The sequence below is a fragment of the Falco peregrinus genome, chromosome Z, assembly GCF_023634155.1.
Source record: "Falco peregrinus isolate bFalPer1 chromosome Z, bFalPer1.pri, whole genome shotgun sequence".
Lineage (NCBI taxonomy): Eukaryota > Metazoa > Chordata > Aves > Falconiformes > Falconidae > Falco > Falco peregrinus.
In genome coordinates, this window is record NC_073739.1 from 70,728,287 (window position 1) to 70,742,363 (window position 14,077).

The 14,077-nt window shown below is 40.4% G+C and overlaps 1 protein-coding gene across 3 annotated transcripts in view; it reads left to right on the plus strand.

Annotated features, from left to right (window-relative positions):
• The first annotated feature begins 277 nt into the window (after positions 1 to 277).
• Positions 278 to 14,077, plus strand: part of RICTOR (RPTOR independent companion of MTOR complex 2) — a 90,330-nt gene continuing 76,530 nt past the window's right edge. The window contains exons 1-2 of one of the 3 annotated variants that reach the window (XM_055790234.1): positions 278 to 373; positions 535 to 582. In XM_055790234.1, coding sequence (XP_055646209.1) covers positions 325 to 373; positions 535 to 582 — 97 coding nt within the window. In that variant the 5' untranslated portion in view covers positions 278 to 324. Of the gene's footprint in view, positions 374 to 534; positions 583 to 14,077 lie in introns of those variants that run through there. The other 2 variants (XM_055790235.1, XM_055790236.1) reach the window with 2 other exon arrangements.

Below are 14,077 nucleotides of genomic sequence, written 5' to 3' on the forward strand. Positions count from 1 at the left end.
CCCGCCAGCACCCACGCCGAGCCGCCGGCAGCCCGGGCAGGCGGAGGCCTCCACCCCCTGCCCGGGGAGGCCGAGGATTAGCAGCCGTCACCCGCCCCCGCAGTACTCCAGCCCCCTCCTCGGAGCCGCCGGGCGCCGCTGCGACACAGGAGAGCGGTCACGGCCAAACAGCGGCCGCCCAGCCACCTCCCACGCCCACCCTCTTCCCGCCGGCGGCGCGCGGCACGGCGGAGGGAGGGGGGCGAGGCGGCGCCGGCGGCTCCGCGGGCTTCTCCTCGCGAGAGCGGACGAGGTTTCCGGTGTTGTGACTGCGGGGCCGTAAACATGGCGGTGAGTCTCCGCGCCCGCTCGTTGCGGCACCTCCGCATCCGAGGTAAGGGGCCCCGGGCAGGCCGCGGCGGTAGGCTGGCCCCTTGCTGGCTCCCGCAGCACGCCGGTGCCCAGCCGTCCTCTCCGCTTCTTTCCTCCCTTCCTCCTCTTCCGGCTCCTTCCTGCCCGCCAGCCTAACGCGCTTCTCTTCTCCCGTCCCCGTAGGTCGGAACGACAGCGGCGAGGAGAACGTCCCCCTCGATCTCAACCGAGGTAGGGGGCGGGGGTCGGTGGGCCGGGGGTCGCCGCCAGCCCCTCGCTGCGCGTCCGCGGCGGCGGAGGGGGAGCCGCCGGCGGCGAGGGGCCTGGCGCTCCAGGGCGGCCGGGGGGCTCCGTGAGCGGTGGGGGGCGGCGGAGAGGGAGCGGGGCGCGGGTGCCCTCCGTCAGTGTGCGGCCCGGCGGCCTGTAGTGAGCGGAGCTGCCCGTAGGTGGAAGCCTCCCCTCAGCCCCGCCGGCTACGGGCACCACGGGGCCGTGCCGGGGCCGCGGGGCTGGCCTTCCCCGGCCACAGGCGAGGGGAGCCCCTGCGTGCGGGCCGAGGCCGCTCGGCCGCTCCTGGGGCAGTTTTTCAGAGGAGGTCGTTGCTTGGGGACGGGGCTGTTGGCAGCGCCCGTTCCGCAGCGGGGCCGCCCGCGCCGCTCCCCTCGGCCCAGCCGCCGGGGCTCCCTCCCTGCGGCCGAGGCTCCGCTCGGCGGGTCGGGGAGCGCCTCGGCGGAGGTGGCAGCTCCTGCCTCCATCCCTTGTGTATCCCTGCCTGCCCGGGGCCGGCTGGCCACGGTGCTTACCGCGAGTCTCTTGCTGTGAGACCAGAAGGCACTCATCTGCCGTTTGCTTCTTTAACTGCTCCAAACATCCCCGACTGCGCTTCAGGTGTATGGGGGGGATAAGAGGAAGGAAGGAACAATAACATCTGCTACACACTTAACTAATTTTGGATCAGACAAATAGGAACTATTTCCTTACCCAAATGTATAGTTCAACTTGCCTTGCAGAGGGCTAAGGTAAGGGTTAGACTCTCCCAAAAAGCCGAGTAAAATGCAGAAAACAAACTGGCCCACTAGAAGCAATGATCTTCCCTGGGGCAGAAGGTCTTGGTCTGGGGTAGGGAATAGAGTTGATGTCTGTGATATAACTGTGCTGCTTCAGGAGTTCCAGGACTGCTGCTATCCCTGAATAGATCCATTTTATGAGGAAGTAGGCAGGGAACTGACAGAATCAATGATGTAAAAGTAGAATGTGAAATGTGGAGGAAGTACAAATATTAGCAGCATCAATAAGTTTTTCAGCTTAGTAAGAGGCTGTATCAACAATTACACTTCTTACTTCTCTGCTTCCCCCCCCCCCCCCATAAGCCTTGTTTAGAATTTTTTTTGTTAAGCAGTTTTACCATGGGCTGAAGGTTCTCTCTTGTGTATATGTATCATATTTACAAGTGTATTGTAGTTCCTGGGAAAAGTGCTGAGGATTTTTCAGTGTAAGGAAACAGGTCTCTTCCCACCCTGCCTCCAAATGGACATGATTGCTTTAGTGAGACACTGTCTTTAAAATAAAGTGAAACTTCTCTCAACGAAATGTGGGACAAAGGCCTTAACAGTTCAAACACATGATGCAATTATTACTGTAAGCAGTGTCACCTGTTTATGTAACTTACAGAATCAGGGTTTTAATGAACGGGCTCAGTAGGGTTTTTTTATGTTGTGTAGCATACTGAAGTGTTTTTGGTAAGAAAGAACTATATACAAAACTTAAATGCTGGAGTGGTATTTTTTAGATGTGGTCTGTTTGAAACCTTTTACTCAGAATTTGATAGGCAGCTATCATTATGATACTGATTTTTGCCATGAGGTGTGTTTAGCCACATACTGATTCCATGAGACGTGTAGTAGCAGCAGTATAACTACTTTATGTGTATCATATTGTAAAGGATGCTGTCTTGTAAGATGCAAAGTAAATTTTAATTCAAGTGGAAAAAAAAAAGGCGTTCTGCACTGTGACTGTATATAGCCTTTGCTTCAAAAAAATTAATAAATTGTTGTGGTGGTTGCAGTTGAATAAGAAGCTGCTTTTAAATTTAGTTGTGAACCCCTTATGAAAAAAGTGAGGGGTTTAGGGTAGTAGTCAGAGAAGCTACAGCTGACTGATCAGTAATCATATAGCTATCCATGGTAGGTCTTAACTTCATTTTAAAGAGAAAACAGAAGTGGAAAGAAGTCAAGACGCTAACTAAGCTAGATGATTACTTGGTTTCCACACTGAACACAATGAATGTTTGTTTTTTCAACTGTTACAATAGTTATGTAAGCAATTAGTTTAAGTATTTTAAATTGTTACCCTAATTCTGTACTAATAATACACTGTTTTGATTCACTGTGAGCGAATCACATAGTTTTCCACCGGGATTACGTTTTCAGTAACTTGAAAGAATATTCTAATGTCTTTTGTTTCCCTGGACAACTGAACTTTGTGTTGATTAATATGAAATAGTTGATTTGGGCAAAGTAGAGAAGCACCATAAACAATGCCTAAGCCATATGCTTCTGGTTACAGTGGTGTCCTTATTACAATCGTGAAATTATATTGGTATTACTTTGTTTTAAATTTATTCCTATTATTAATGGCTTGATGAACATGACTTAGCCTATAAGTCAGCCCTTCACTGGTCCATACCTGTGGACTATATGCTAACAATGCTTTTTTCACACAGTAGACCAGTATTAAGGATTAAGTATTTCAGAAGTAATGATAGATGCAGGGATGGTGCTGTCTGTGTTTGTGCGGCTTTGGTTCCTTCTTCTTCCTGGCTTTTTGTGCAGTAAGGCTTGGGGAGTGCTTTGCTACTTGTAGAGCTGATCTAGCTTTCTTGGCATGCTTTTTGTTAGCTCTTTTCTCTGCTGCTGTAGTATGAGGGTTACCCATGTTTTTCCAGAACACAGCATGTTGTCCTGTTACGTATTTTGGCCATGGCTGATACAGTAGGTTTTTTACTCTTTGGAGCTTCTTAGTGCTCAGTCTTTTTAAAAATATTGTTTATGAAAGGCATTTGATATGATGATATATTGTATGTGTGTGTTAACTCTCCAAGTTGAGCCTGGTTAAACATGATAATGTAAAGTCTGTGGTTTGCTGTTTCTGGCTGCGGGGTTTGGGGGGGGAGGTGGTGAGGATGGGGGTGTTTTTTAAAAAAGAATTCTGGGCCACTCAGCCCCATCTTTTAAGAGGATTCTGATAAATCATCTTTTGGGACAACTTCAAGAAAATCAGTTTGCTGAAAGGGTGATCAATTCTGGAAGAACTGTCCCCAGGACAAATTGGGCATAATGTTGGTAATAGTAAGGAAAAGCTACAGATACAGGTTTTGGTTTTGTCTACTTAAGGTCATATGTCATGTCTTCTGTTGATTACAAAATTGGAATTAATAATTGGGATTCAGAGTACTCAGGTTTTGGCCTTGTGTTATATTACCTGCTCAGAATAGAACAGAAAAGGAGGACAGACTTACCACCAGTGCAACTCCCATTGCAGTCATCTGGAAGCAATGGGATGAGGCGGGCTGGTTTAATTAGACTCCTGAAATCAAGCTCATAACTTCGTAAGGCCAGAAAGGACAGGAATTCTTGCACAGGGTCCAGTCATGGTTGTGCGTGTAAACACAGTACGAGTATTATATGCTTTGAGCGTAACTTATCTTCATTTCTCACTGTTCTCCAGGTATTCCAAGCTGAATTACAGAACCTTATATACCTACCAGAGCTCTGAACACTGTAAAAGGCTTGTGTAACCCAAGCTTCATTTGCTGTTAAGTTCTTTGCTCACCTCTATAAATGAATTGCTTTATCCTGTTGGGTGACCAGCACCTCTTCCTTTGCTGGAGTCTCAGCTGTTGCCTTTGGGTTATGAAGGCCGAAGTAATTTACAACTTGCCTAGTTGAAAGCATTGTCTCACTGCATTATCTGTAGTCAGGCACCTTTAAATGCCATTCTTTCAAGAGATCCCAGTTTTCTTGGATCCCAGTAGCTCTGAGCCTGCAGTGGCTATTAGGAACTTTTCAGAGCTTGTTTACTTGCTGAAGCTTTGGGTAGATAGAAGGATGCCAGCTGCTGATGGTCAAGTGCTGTTCATGTCTGTGTTCATTTCCTCCTTTCTGTGGGTAGCAATCTTTACTTTCTGATACTGTAGTCATTAACTGAAAGGTACCTATCTCCAACAACAGTACTTTATTATTTATAAATGTGCTTTATGAGATGCTACTTTGATTTAGCAGCTTTTCTTGTAGAGCCAGTTTTCTCCATATTGTAGAAGTTGAGTCTTCTAGCTACATGAGACAGATACGGATAAAGTAGCTGAGAAAACTGGCACTTTTTTTTTTCTCCCCAAGAGTGAGTTTCACGAAATTGGCTAGTGTTGTATAAAAAATAATACCGTTTTTATTTTTTGCCTCCATTGCCTGTGTCCTGTCATGTAGGTAAATGGAACTTCTGTATCTTTTATTTTTTAACTTCACAAGGTCTGAACTGTATTAGTTTTCTTATTGTGCTTGCATCACTTTAAACCATGTTGTATTTGATTCCATGTGCCCACATGGCAAATTGTAATGCATTGCATGCAGGGCAAACATCTCAGGATGCTATTTGCAGTTTACAGCCCACAAAAATGTCAGGCATTTTTAGGGGTTATTTGTGGGCTAGTCAGAGAAGGCTGGATGAACTTTGTTTCCAAATTCAGCTTGAGATTTGATGACCACATGGTTTCCACCTTCCTTCATCAGTATGGAAGAAGCAAGGAGGTATGCCGTCCATGCACCTGTGATACCCACAGCTAAAGTAGTGTGGGAGGGGAAAAAATACTTTTGAAATGCTTGCAGCAAGGCAGTGGGGAACCAGAGCAGAGATGGTAGCTAATGTATACCTTCTCAGTGGCTCAGAGGTTTTCACACTAATGGCAGGACTGTTATGGAAAGACTTTTTAAGTTCTTCTTTGCATGCTGTTGCAATATGTAGTCTGGGTTGAAAATACAGAGAAGTGGGGCTCCACCACACTGTAGAAACAGTATTTTTAAACTGCCCAGATGAACAAAATGTGTGGGCACCTTTCTCCCTCACTTCGCAGTGCGCCACCATTGTGCAGGATGCTTGTGTTAGAGCAGATCACACAGAACAATAGCTGGTTTTTGCTCCCTTGTTTGTTAATCTGTAACAGAAGCCATAATGGGAACAAGAAGGTAATTAGTAACATTTTTTTCAGTTCTTCTGATATAAAGGGGCAACTTGAAAAACAGCTGGAGAGATTTCTTCTTGTCTTGCTGTCTGAGAAAGTTTCTACTGCATTTTTTTTGTATATTGGGGGTGTGTGTGTTTGTATTGGAACACCAAAGAGGAAGTGATCAGTGACATCGCCTGCTGACTTTTTGGGCAACCTTTTGTTAAATTGTAAAGGTAAGAAGAGTTGGTGGTGCTGAGTATATGCACTCCAGAATTAAGGCTTACACTTAGCTTTCTTGTCTGTACTTGTGCTGTAGTTGGCTGTTGTTTTGGAATTGTATAGTGCACTGGCCTGGTTAGATTAATAACACTGTGTATCTTTGGCTTTGCTTCCTAACCTATTACTGCTTTTACAGCCTTAAGACTTCTCAGAACTACTAAAATGGTGTGGACTTACAGTACTTTCACTTTTATTTTCTTGAAAACAGAACACTTCTAATGAAGGAAAAAACAAATGGCAACTGTAAAAACTTATGACTTGCTTACCTAGTGTTAAGGTGTGTGTAGGAGCTGGGTGCTACCATGTGATTCAAGATCTGTGTTCATGTCTGTCTTTGAAGTTTTTGTCTACAGCATCTCTAAATTTGTTTTGGTGGGTGGATTCTTTGGTTTTGCTGCTGTGGTTCAGATTGGTCAACAAATGTCAGCACTTTTTTCTGAAGGGCAGAGAATAAAATGACAGTAAAATGATGATCTAATATCTTGTTGTTTCTATTTATAGTTGACAAAAGAGATTGTTCTGCAGTTTGACTCAGTATAAATAGCTGCTTAGGTGTTTAAGCAATGCTGTGTTTCCACAACATTATAGTAATCTGCATCCCCCTCCACCCCCTCACCCACCCTCATGTGAACCTTAGAAACTGTTGAAGTACCAAAATATCATTCCTGGCTTCTTAATATGAGTGTTTTAGTCTTTGTCATAAATGATCTTCAAGTTTTTTTCCTCCCTTCTACCCCTGCGCCCTTCCCTTCCACCCCTACACCCCCCAAAATTAATGCACTGCTTAACTTCAGGATTATTTTCTTTTTTCAGAGCCTATCCAGTCTAGATGCACTGTAAAGAAACACACCCTTCATCATAATTACAGTAAATAAGGAAGTTATGTCAATGGTAGCCTTCCCAGAAAGAAACAGATCACTTATTTGCCCAATCTCATGACCTTCATGCATACTTTATGAATTACCCAGCAATTTCTGAAGTCTTTCCCTAATAAACATAGAAAAGATGCTAAGCATCAGGTAGAATGTTTCTCTGCAAGGTGAGAAGCAGTTGAAGTAGTCAGTTATAGTGAAAACCTGCTGTTTTCCAACTGTTTATATCCATACAAACCAAACACTGCAGAAAAAGAACAGTGTTCAAGGGGGTTGCGGGATGTCTTGGGAATTGATGTTGAAATGATGGCTGACTAGTTTGGAGGAATGTACTGAAAAATCAGATAAGCCTTTTATCTTTCATACTAATGAGACTCCTGCCTGAGACTTTTTTTTTTTTTCCCTAAATAATAAATGATGTGAATAACCTACCTTGAAAGCAGCTAGCTTCTTACAACTAAGATGTAAGTGTGTGACTTGAGGCTTTGATAACTACACAGAAGATTAGATAAAATAAGAGGTTTGCTTTTCATTGGAAGTGTTCTTTACTACGTGCTGGCAAGATGGTTATATCGGAGTGCAAATTCATCTGCACGCTGAGCAGCACTCCTGTGATGAGTCCTGATACAGAAGGTAAGGTCCCAAAACACTGCTACACAAGTGCTGGCTGATATTTGACAAACTGTTTTAACTGGAGCACTTGCAACTTTCATAATAATATGTATTTTGCTTTATTCTAGTTTAAAACTCTGTAATATTAGGATATTCATGTATACTGCAGATTTATTTTTTTTTTTTTTCATTTGCCAACCATCTGTTGTGGTTGGAAGATTTCGGTGGAATGCATCAGGAAAAAAATAGGAGTTAGCAAAACTTTGAGCATGGTTAGTGAAGAGTGTATTCACCAAATCCTTGCATCTGGTGAAGAGGAGGAATGCTGGTAAAGATGCACAGTGAGAAAATGGAGTTAAAAAAAAAAAGAACATAATATCTAATAAATAAAAAGAACCAAAAACCCTACCTACCATTATATTTTCTTAGTTATGTGACTGATTTTTAATGGTGGCACATACCTGAAAGCTCTGTAGGACTCATATTCTTACTCTTCTGTTATATTCATCCGAGTGTATCAAGGTGCATCTACACAGTGGCCTAAATAGGTTTAGGTAACTAAATGTCATGAGGAAGTCGCTTCTGCCAAATTCTACCTGAACAGCAGTATCCTTGGAATCAACATTATTCATGAATAAATTATTCTGAGTGATAGAGCTCTTACTAAATTTTTCCTAAGAGGGGTGGTTTTGTTTCTAAATTTACTGGTTTATTCTTCACTGTCTAGACTACTTTAAGCTCATTTTAGTCCAGGTGCTATTTATTGCTAAAGTTTTGGTTACATCTGACCATTTCTTCAGAAAGTTGCTCCTGGAACATTTCAGAAAACTACTTTTTAAAGTATTTATGAATTTTATAGAAATGAAATACACTTAATTGTCTGATATGTAAAATGAAAAGTACAAAGATTTTGAGTTCTCTGTCAGATGGAGAAATGAGTAGTTAACAAAATTTCCTGCTGTTTATCAGTGATACATTGAATAACCTTGTAAGTATAAGACCAAAAAGGTGGCAAAATGGCAAAGATGAGCTGGGACAGTCACTTACCCATATTTGAAGTGGTTACTGTTAGTTAGCACTACTTTGGTTAAAATGAGAGAGGTATATCTCTCTACCCCATTTGCATAGATTTTATTTGTTGTGAAATGAACTGTGGCTGTTAGTTGAAGACTACAGTGTGATTAGTAGGAGGTAGTTGTGCAAAGAGGTAGGGTATTTAAAGCAAAACGATATGGCCTTGATTTATGGGAAAATCTATAAAAGTAACAAAAATAATTTTATTATTCTCCTGATGTAAAGGTATGTGGTGAACAATACAGGGATTTCATTTGTTTTCTTTCAACTGCATACAAGATTGGCTTCCTGCTTGAAGTATATATGGACTAGAAATAAATGCATATATTTTTAAAATGATTCATAAAAATAAAGGACTAACAAGAGCAGCTGTTGCTGTTTAAAAATTACTGTAAATTATTGTTTTAAAAAAATCCTGATTAAATTTGTAAGTAATCTTTTTCCATTGTTAACTTCTGAGCATCAGTGAAGTCAGACTTCAGCTTTAGCAACTCATATCTTTATCTAATGTCTGTAAACCATATGTGATTCTCATGGCTAGGCTTGTTGGGTTTTTTTTATGAAATACAAAAACTGAAATGGAAAAAAATTTGCTGTTTCCTTAGGTGTGGTGTTTCCAGCTCAGGTTTTTGGTTAGCCTGTTACTTCAGTGGCATAGTTTTTTTCAGAGTTGAAATTGAACAATGAAGTAGGTGTCTTCTGTGTTTGAAGAATTGTACTTAGATTTTGCTGTGAAATTTATAAATATGATGCTTCCTGTCCATTCTCTGAAAATGACCTTTTTCAGGAGAAAGCGTAAAAGTCTTGAGCTGTCACAGCTATGGACAGATGTGACCTGTCCTATCTCTAGTACAAGTGGAGTTCCCAAGCATCATCAGTGTGTGTACTTTTTTGAACTCTTTAAGTTACAGCATTTTAAGGGGAGTAGTTACCACATCACACATTTGCCACAAGTTAAAGTTTTTCTTCTGCAGTTAGTGCTGATTGTGAATTACTTGTAGTTTCTAGTTATATGCCCGTAATGTTTGAATTTGAGGTTGTTACTATTTTACTCTTTCCCTGTCTTGCCAAATTGCCTTTCATGCCTTCATCAGCAAACTGGGTGATCCTACATCTACTAATGTTGCTAGGCATTTTCTTCTTACATGACACTCTATGAAACAGGGTATTTCTGGGGACAGTGGCTACCTCCCAAGGCCTTGGAGTTTATCAGTAAAGGCCATTTAACTGGACAACATTTGGTTTCAGTTTCTTGAACACATAAAACGATACAAAGAAGAATCAGAATGTTTGTTGGGAAAATTTTATTAGATATGATCATATTTCTCCCTTTCACAAATTTTCTTCTAATGTTGCTGATATTATTATTAACTTGCTTGTCAGTTTGATAATAGTCAGAGAAATACATGATCAGAATTCTTTTAAGTAGTTTTGAAAGATTTGCCTGATACAGTCACCGAATGGTAGTTGCATGATGTGAAGCAGTCACAGTATATCTTTCATTAAAACAACTAAAAATTGTGACTCTCCTGAATTTTCTGTTCCTAGGATTGGTGGCAGAAAAGAACAAAATGGATTGAAGAAATTGAAGATAATTTTTCTAAACCATTACAATAGGCTCATTCACTATTCAAATTCATAATTTATGTTCTGCAGTGTATTAATTTGGTTATGTGGGTATAACTATCAATGTTGTGAATCTGGAAAGGCTTATTGTCCAGCCTTTTATTGGCTTTTGAGTATAAGAACAGCTGTACTGGGTCACTCCAGCCTTGTGTCCTGTGTGTCCTGTGTTTGACAGTAGCTGATAATTGATTGCAGAGGAGAGGGGAGAGCAACAGGGCAAACAAACACTTAGTGGTGCCACTATGGAGCATTCTCCAGTCTCCAGGATTTTGTGCCTCCATTTGTGTTCTTTTTGCATTCTCTTTTCCTTATCCTTTTTCTTGAAAGAAACTTTTGAAAGTTTTAGAGCAAGTTCTTCTAGAGTTTAACTGTGTATTTGGGAATAATTTGTATTTCTGTTTCAGTATGAAATGGTAATGAGAGAAACTTCGTTAGACTGTAATCTCTTCTTGGTTTTAGTTGTCATAATATGCAGTAGTTATAGTTGTGTAATATTGTAGAAAGATGGCATTGTGGGGTTTTTTTGCGGCAGAGGGGGGCAGGGGGAGGATAAGTACGTAATACACAAAGACTGTATATACTAAGAATGATTGCTAAGATTCTTGGCATTATCATCACATCCTCTTGAGTATTGAGGACCTAATGGTAAATTTAAATGGGGGACTAAACCAAACATTCATTCTCTGTAATAGACAAGTTACTTAAAGAACAACAGGGTTTTTTTCAAACCTGCCTTATTTATTTTCATAATTGGTCTTTGAGGAAACTCCTGCAGGAAACTAGTCTGTGTAATGCTATAAAGCATTTAAAGTATAGTTTATAAAAAGCTGTATGTAACTAATTTTCAAATCAGCATTGTAGCTATGTTTCGGAATGGTCCTCCAATTTTATCTTTTTGTGTTCGAAGTTTAAAGGTGGTGTAAATTTGTGTCTAGCAATCCAAAATAGTTTATGTGACCAATCTTCAGCTTTGTGCCATGCTTCTGTTTAAGTCATAATACTGTACCTTTAAATGCTAGGAAAGCTGTTAACATTTCAACTATAAAACTTGTTTTTCAGGAGTTTTAGCAGTAAAGCGGTGCTGTCTACAAACTTGGCATACAAGATCACACACTTGGAATAATGAACAGAATTCCAAGGGTCAGGATGTAAGGATGGCTTTTCTACACATGATAGTATTTCTTATTAAGACATTGAGATTATGTGAGACAGTAATTTGGAAAGTAGTCCATTCTTGAAATGCTGTCACTGCTTCAAGATGACTGCAAAACCAGAACATATGTTTCCTGCCACCTTTATCCATATTTAGGAAAATGTTTAAAAAATAACCTTTATTTTGCAGTATTTTGTGCACATCTGCAGAAGAGAAATTGTACAGTCACAGTAGACATTTAAACTTTGCTTTCCTGTTTACTTACAGGAGTCATACGTGCAAATCTAGATACACAGTTAAATATGAAGAATTAGACTCCTAATCTGTAATCCTGATACAAGACTTTCTTCTTATCTGAGGTTCTAATGATTCTTGGATCCTACCTGGGATATGCTGTCTTTTGCACTGCTTTCTAGTTGACTGATTTTTTTGTAGATGTGAAGGTTAATTTCTACCTGATTGTAGGAAGAACAGTTCTCTTTCTTTGATAGCAGTGAAAAAGAGGTGTGCTTTTGCTCCATGTTACTAAGTCAGTTTTGTCTATTCATAGCTTTTTTAAGCAGCAAGAGTGAAAACAATCTGAATTTGTAACTTGTTTTCCTTCTGTTTTCATGAACATGGAATGTCTCTGTATTCAAAGTAAAGACCTTTACGTATGGTTCACCTATAGAAGCTATAGGAATCAAACTAAGTAAATGTCCAGGTACATTCTGCAGAAGTCACTGGTTTTTGTCACCTATACTTTTCAAGGGGATGCATTGTGGGTTTTTAATCTAAAATTTATGAGAATTAATTGGCAAAACTTAACATCACACTATACCAGTACATGGTATTTTGCACCTTACTGAATCAAGTGTGATAATAAATTTTTAACAATGATTGTAGAGGACACCTATTTGGCTTAGTATTCAGTACGTTTTTCAACATAGTATTAACTGCCTAAACTTGATACTACAAACAACTAATTTCTATGGTTTAACCTTGTAAATTGTGACATAATGTCAGTCTAAATGGCTGCTGCTGTGTTTTTGAAAATCATAGGCTGAGTGTAAACTGTTCATACTCTGATTTTTTTAAATCTGGCAAAGTGGAGTTGATGTGTCAATATAAATAATTCAGGAGTGATTTCTGTCATGCAGTTTGCTTTTTTTATGTAGCTTTTTCTTCTTCCATTGTTCTCAGAACCTGGTGGGTTTTCTTCTGTGCAGTTTCCCCATTTTGAATTAGATGTAAATTAAGAATGTGTCATGTTATGAGGGACTACATAAATGTCCTGATTTTATTCCCAGCAACTTGATAATGGCAGGATATGCCTTCTCATTGGTGTTCCATTTCATTATTAAAGGTGTTGATAGAAGTGTTTGAGCAGAGTGATTACCTGTCATCTAGAATTACATAGACACCTCTAACTGATTTCTAATGTTGCATTACTTGTAACAACTGATAACTCATGACTATTTCAGTGGAAATGGAGAACAGTGTGTTAACATTTCTAGCTGGTGTCTGTTTTACTCAACTTCTTTCATTTTGACAGCATGTAGTTTAGCAAGCCACTCAGAGCAGCTTTGCAATATACAGTTGCTTAGCACTTAGACCTTAAAAATCTCTCATAAATGTAGATGTGTATAGAACTTCACCAGGATCATCCATTTATATTGTAAGAAGAAGGTGTCTCTTGTGTTCTTAGTCAATGGTGACATGCTTAACTGTTGTGAAGTACAACTTCCTTCTTTAAGAGAAGTCTTTAGGCCTATTTAGTCACTTATTTTACTTCTTGGCACTATGATTTTAGTAGGTGTGATAACAGCTGCTAGTGGAGTGTCTCACTTGATACTGTATGTACATCGGTTACTGTGTACAGCTGCTGTCCTAGCATCTACCAAGTGTTGCATATAAAATACACACTCCTCAGTTTAACTCATTATGCCTGACTTCAGGGTTACTGCATTATTTCTGTGCTGAAGCCTACCATTCTTTTATTTGATTTTTTTTTTTTAATTCACACATGCATAACAGAGTAGCCAACTGGCATGCTGCTAGCATACTGAATGTGGCTAAACAATGCTGCTAAATATGTCAGGGGAAGGGAGTTGTCACTTGTGCGAATATAGCTATTGCTCGTCCTGTTTCATTCCTGCATTAGATGGAGCACTAGCTGTTTTGTGCAGCTGGAGTTCTGCAGTGTTCTTTCTCTTGGGAGAACAGAGCTGTCAGAACGCATCACGATTCTCACTGGGGAGAAACAGTCACAGTCCTGAAGGAGTGAAAAAATGAGTCAAGCCCTAAAAGGTAATGAGAGTTTAAAAACAAACAACACAACTTTGAGGATCTTTAATATATATGTGTAGAGAATCATGGAATTCTTGAGGCTAGGGTTCTAAAAACAACTAATTTCACTCTGTGCTAAAGATTATCATTGTGTTTTAGGTGTTATTCAATGCAGGCAGTTGTGAGTGAGAAGCTGTTTAGTGTGTAAGAATTGCACAGAACAAAGATATCTGCTACTTCTAAGTGCTTGCTGTCCAAAAAAATAAGATTGATACATAGACAATCAGATGGTAATGATCAGCAAGCTAACCTGTTGTTGCAGAACATGTGTGCCCTCTGGCTGAAATTTTTGTCTATATTAAAAAGTTTTTATATAAGCTTCCAGTCAAAGTGCCTTTGTATACATTAATTGGGACAATTTGCCAACTGTAAAGTGCAGGTACAAAGATAGTCTTCTAGTGAATTTCTTCCAGAAAGGGTGCATCCTGCTTCCACCGTTCCACCTGTGAATGGCTGAGTGGCACAGCCATTTCTACATATATACTTGTAAGACTTCAGTATTCAGTTTGACTTGGTAACCCAACAGAAAACTAATGTAGCCAAAAGAATGAAAGGTGTTCTGCT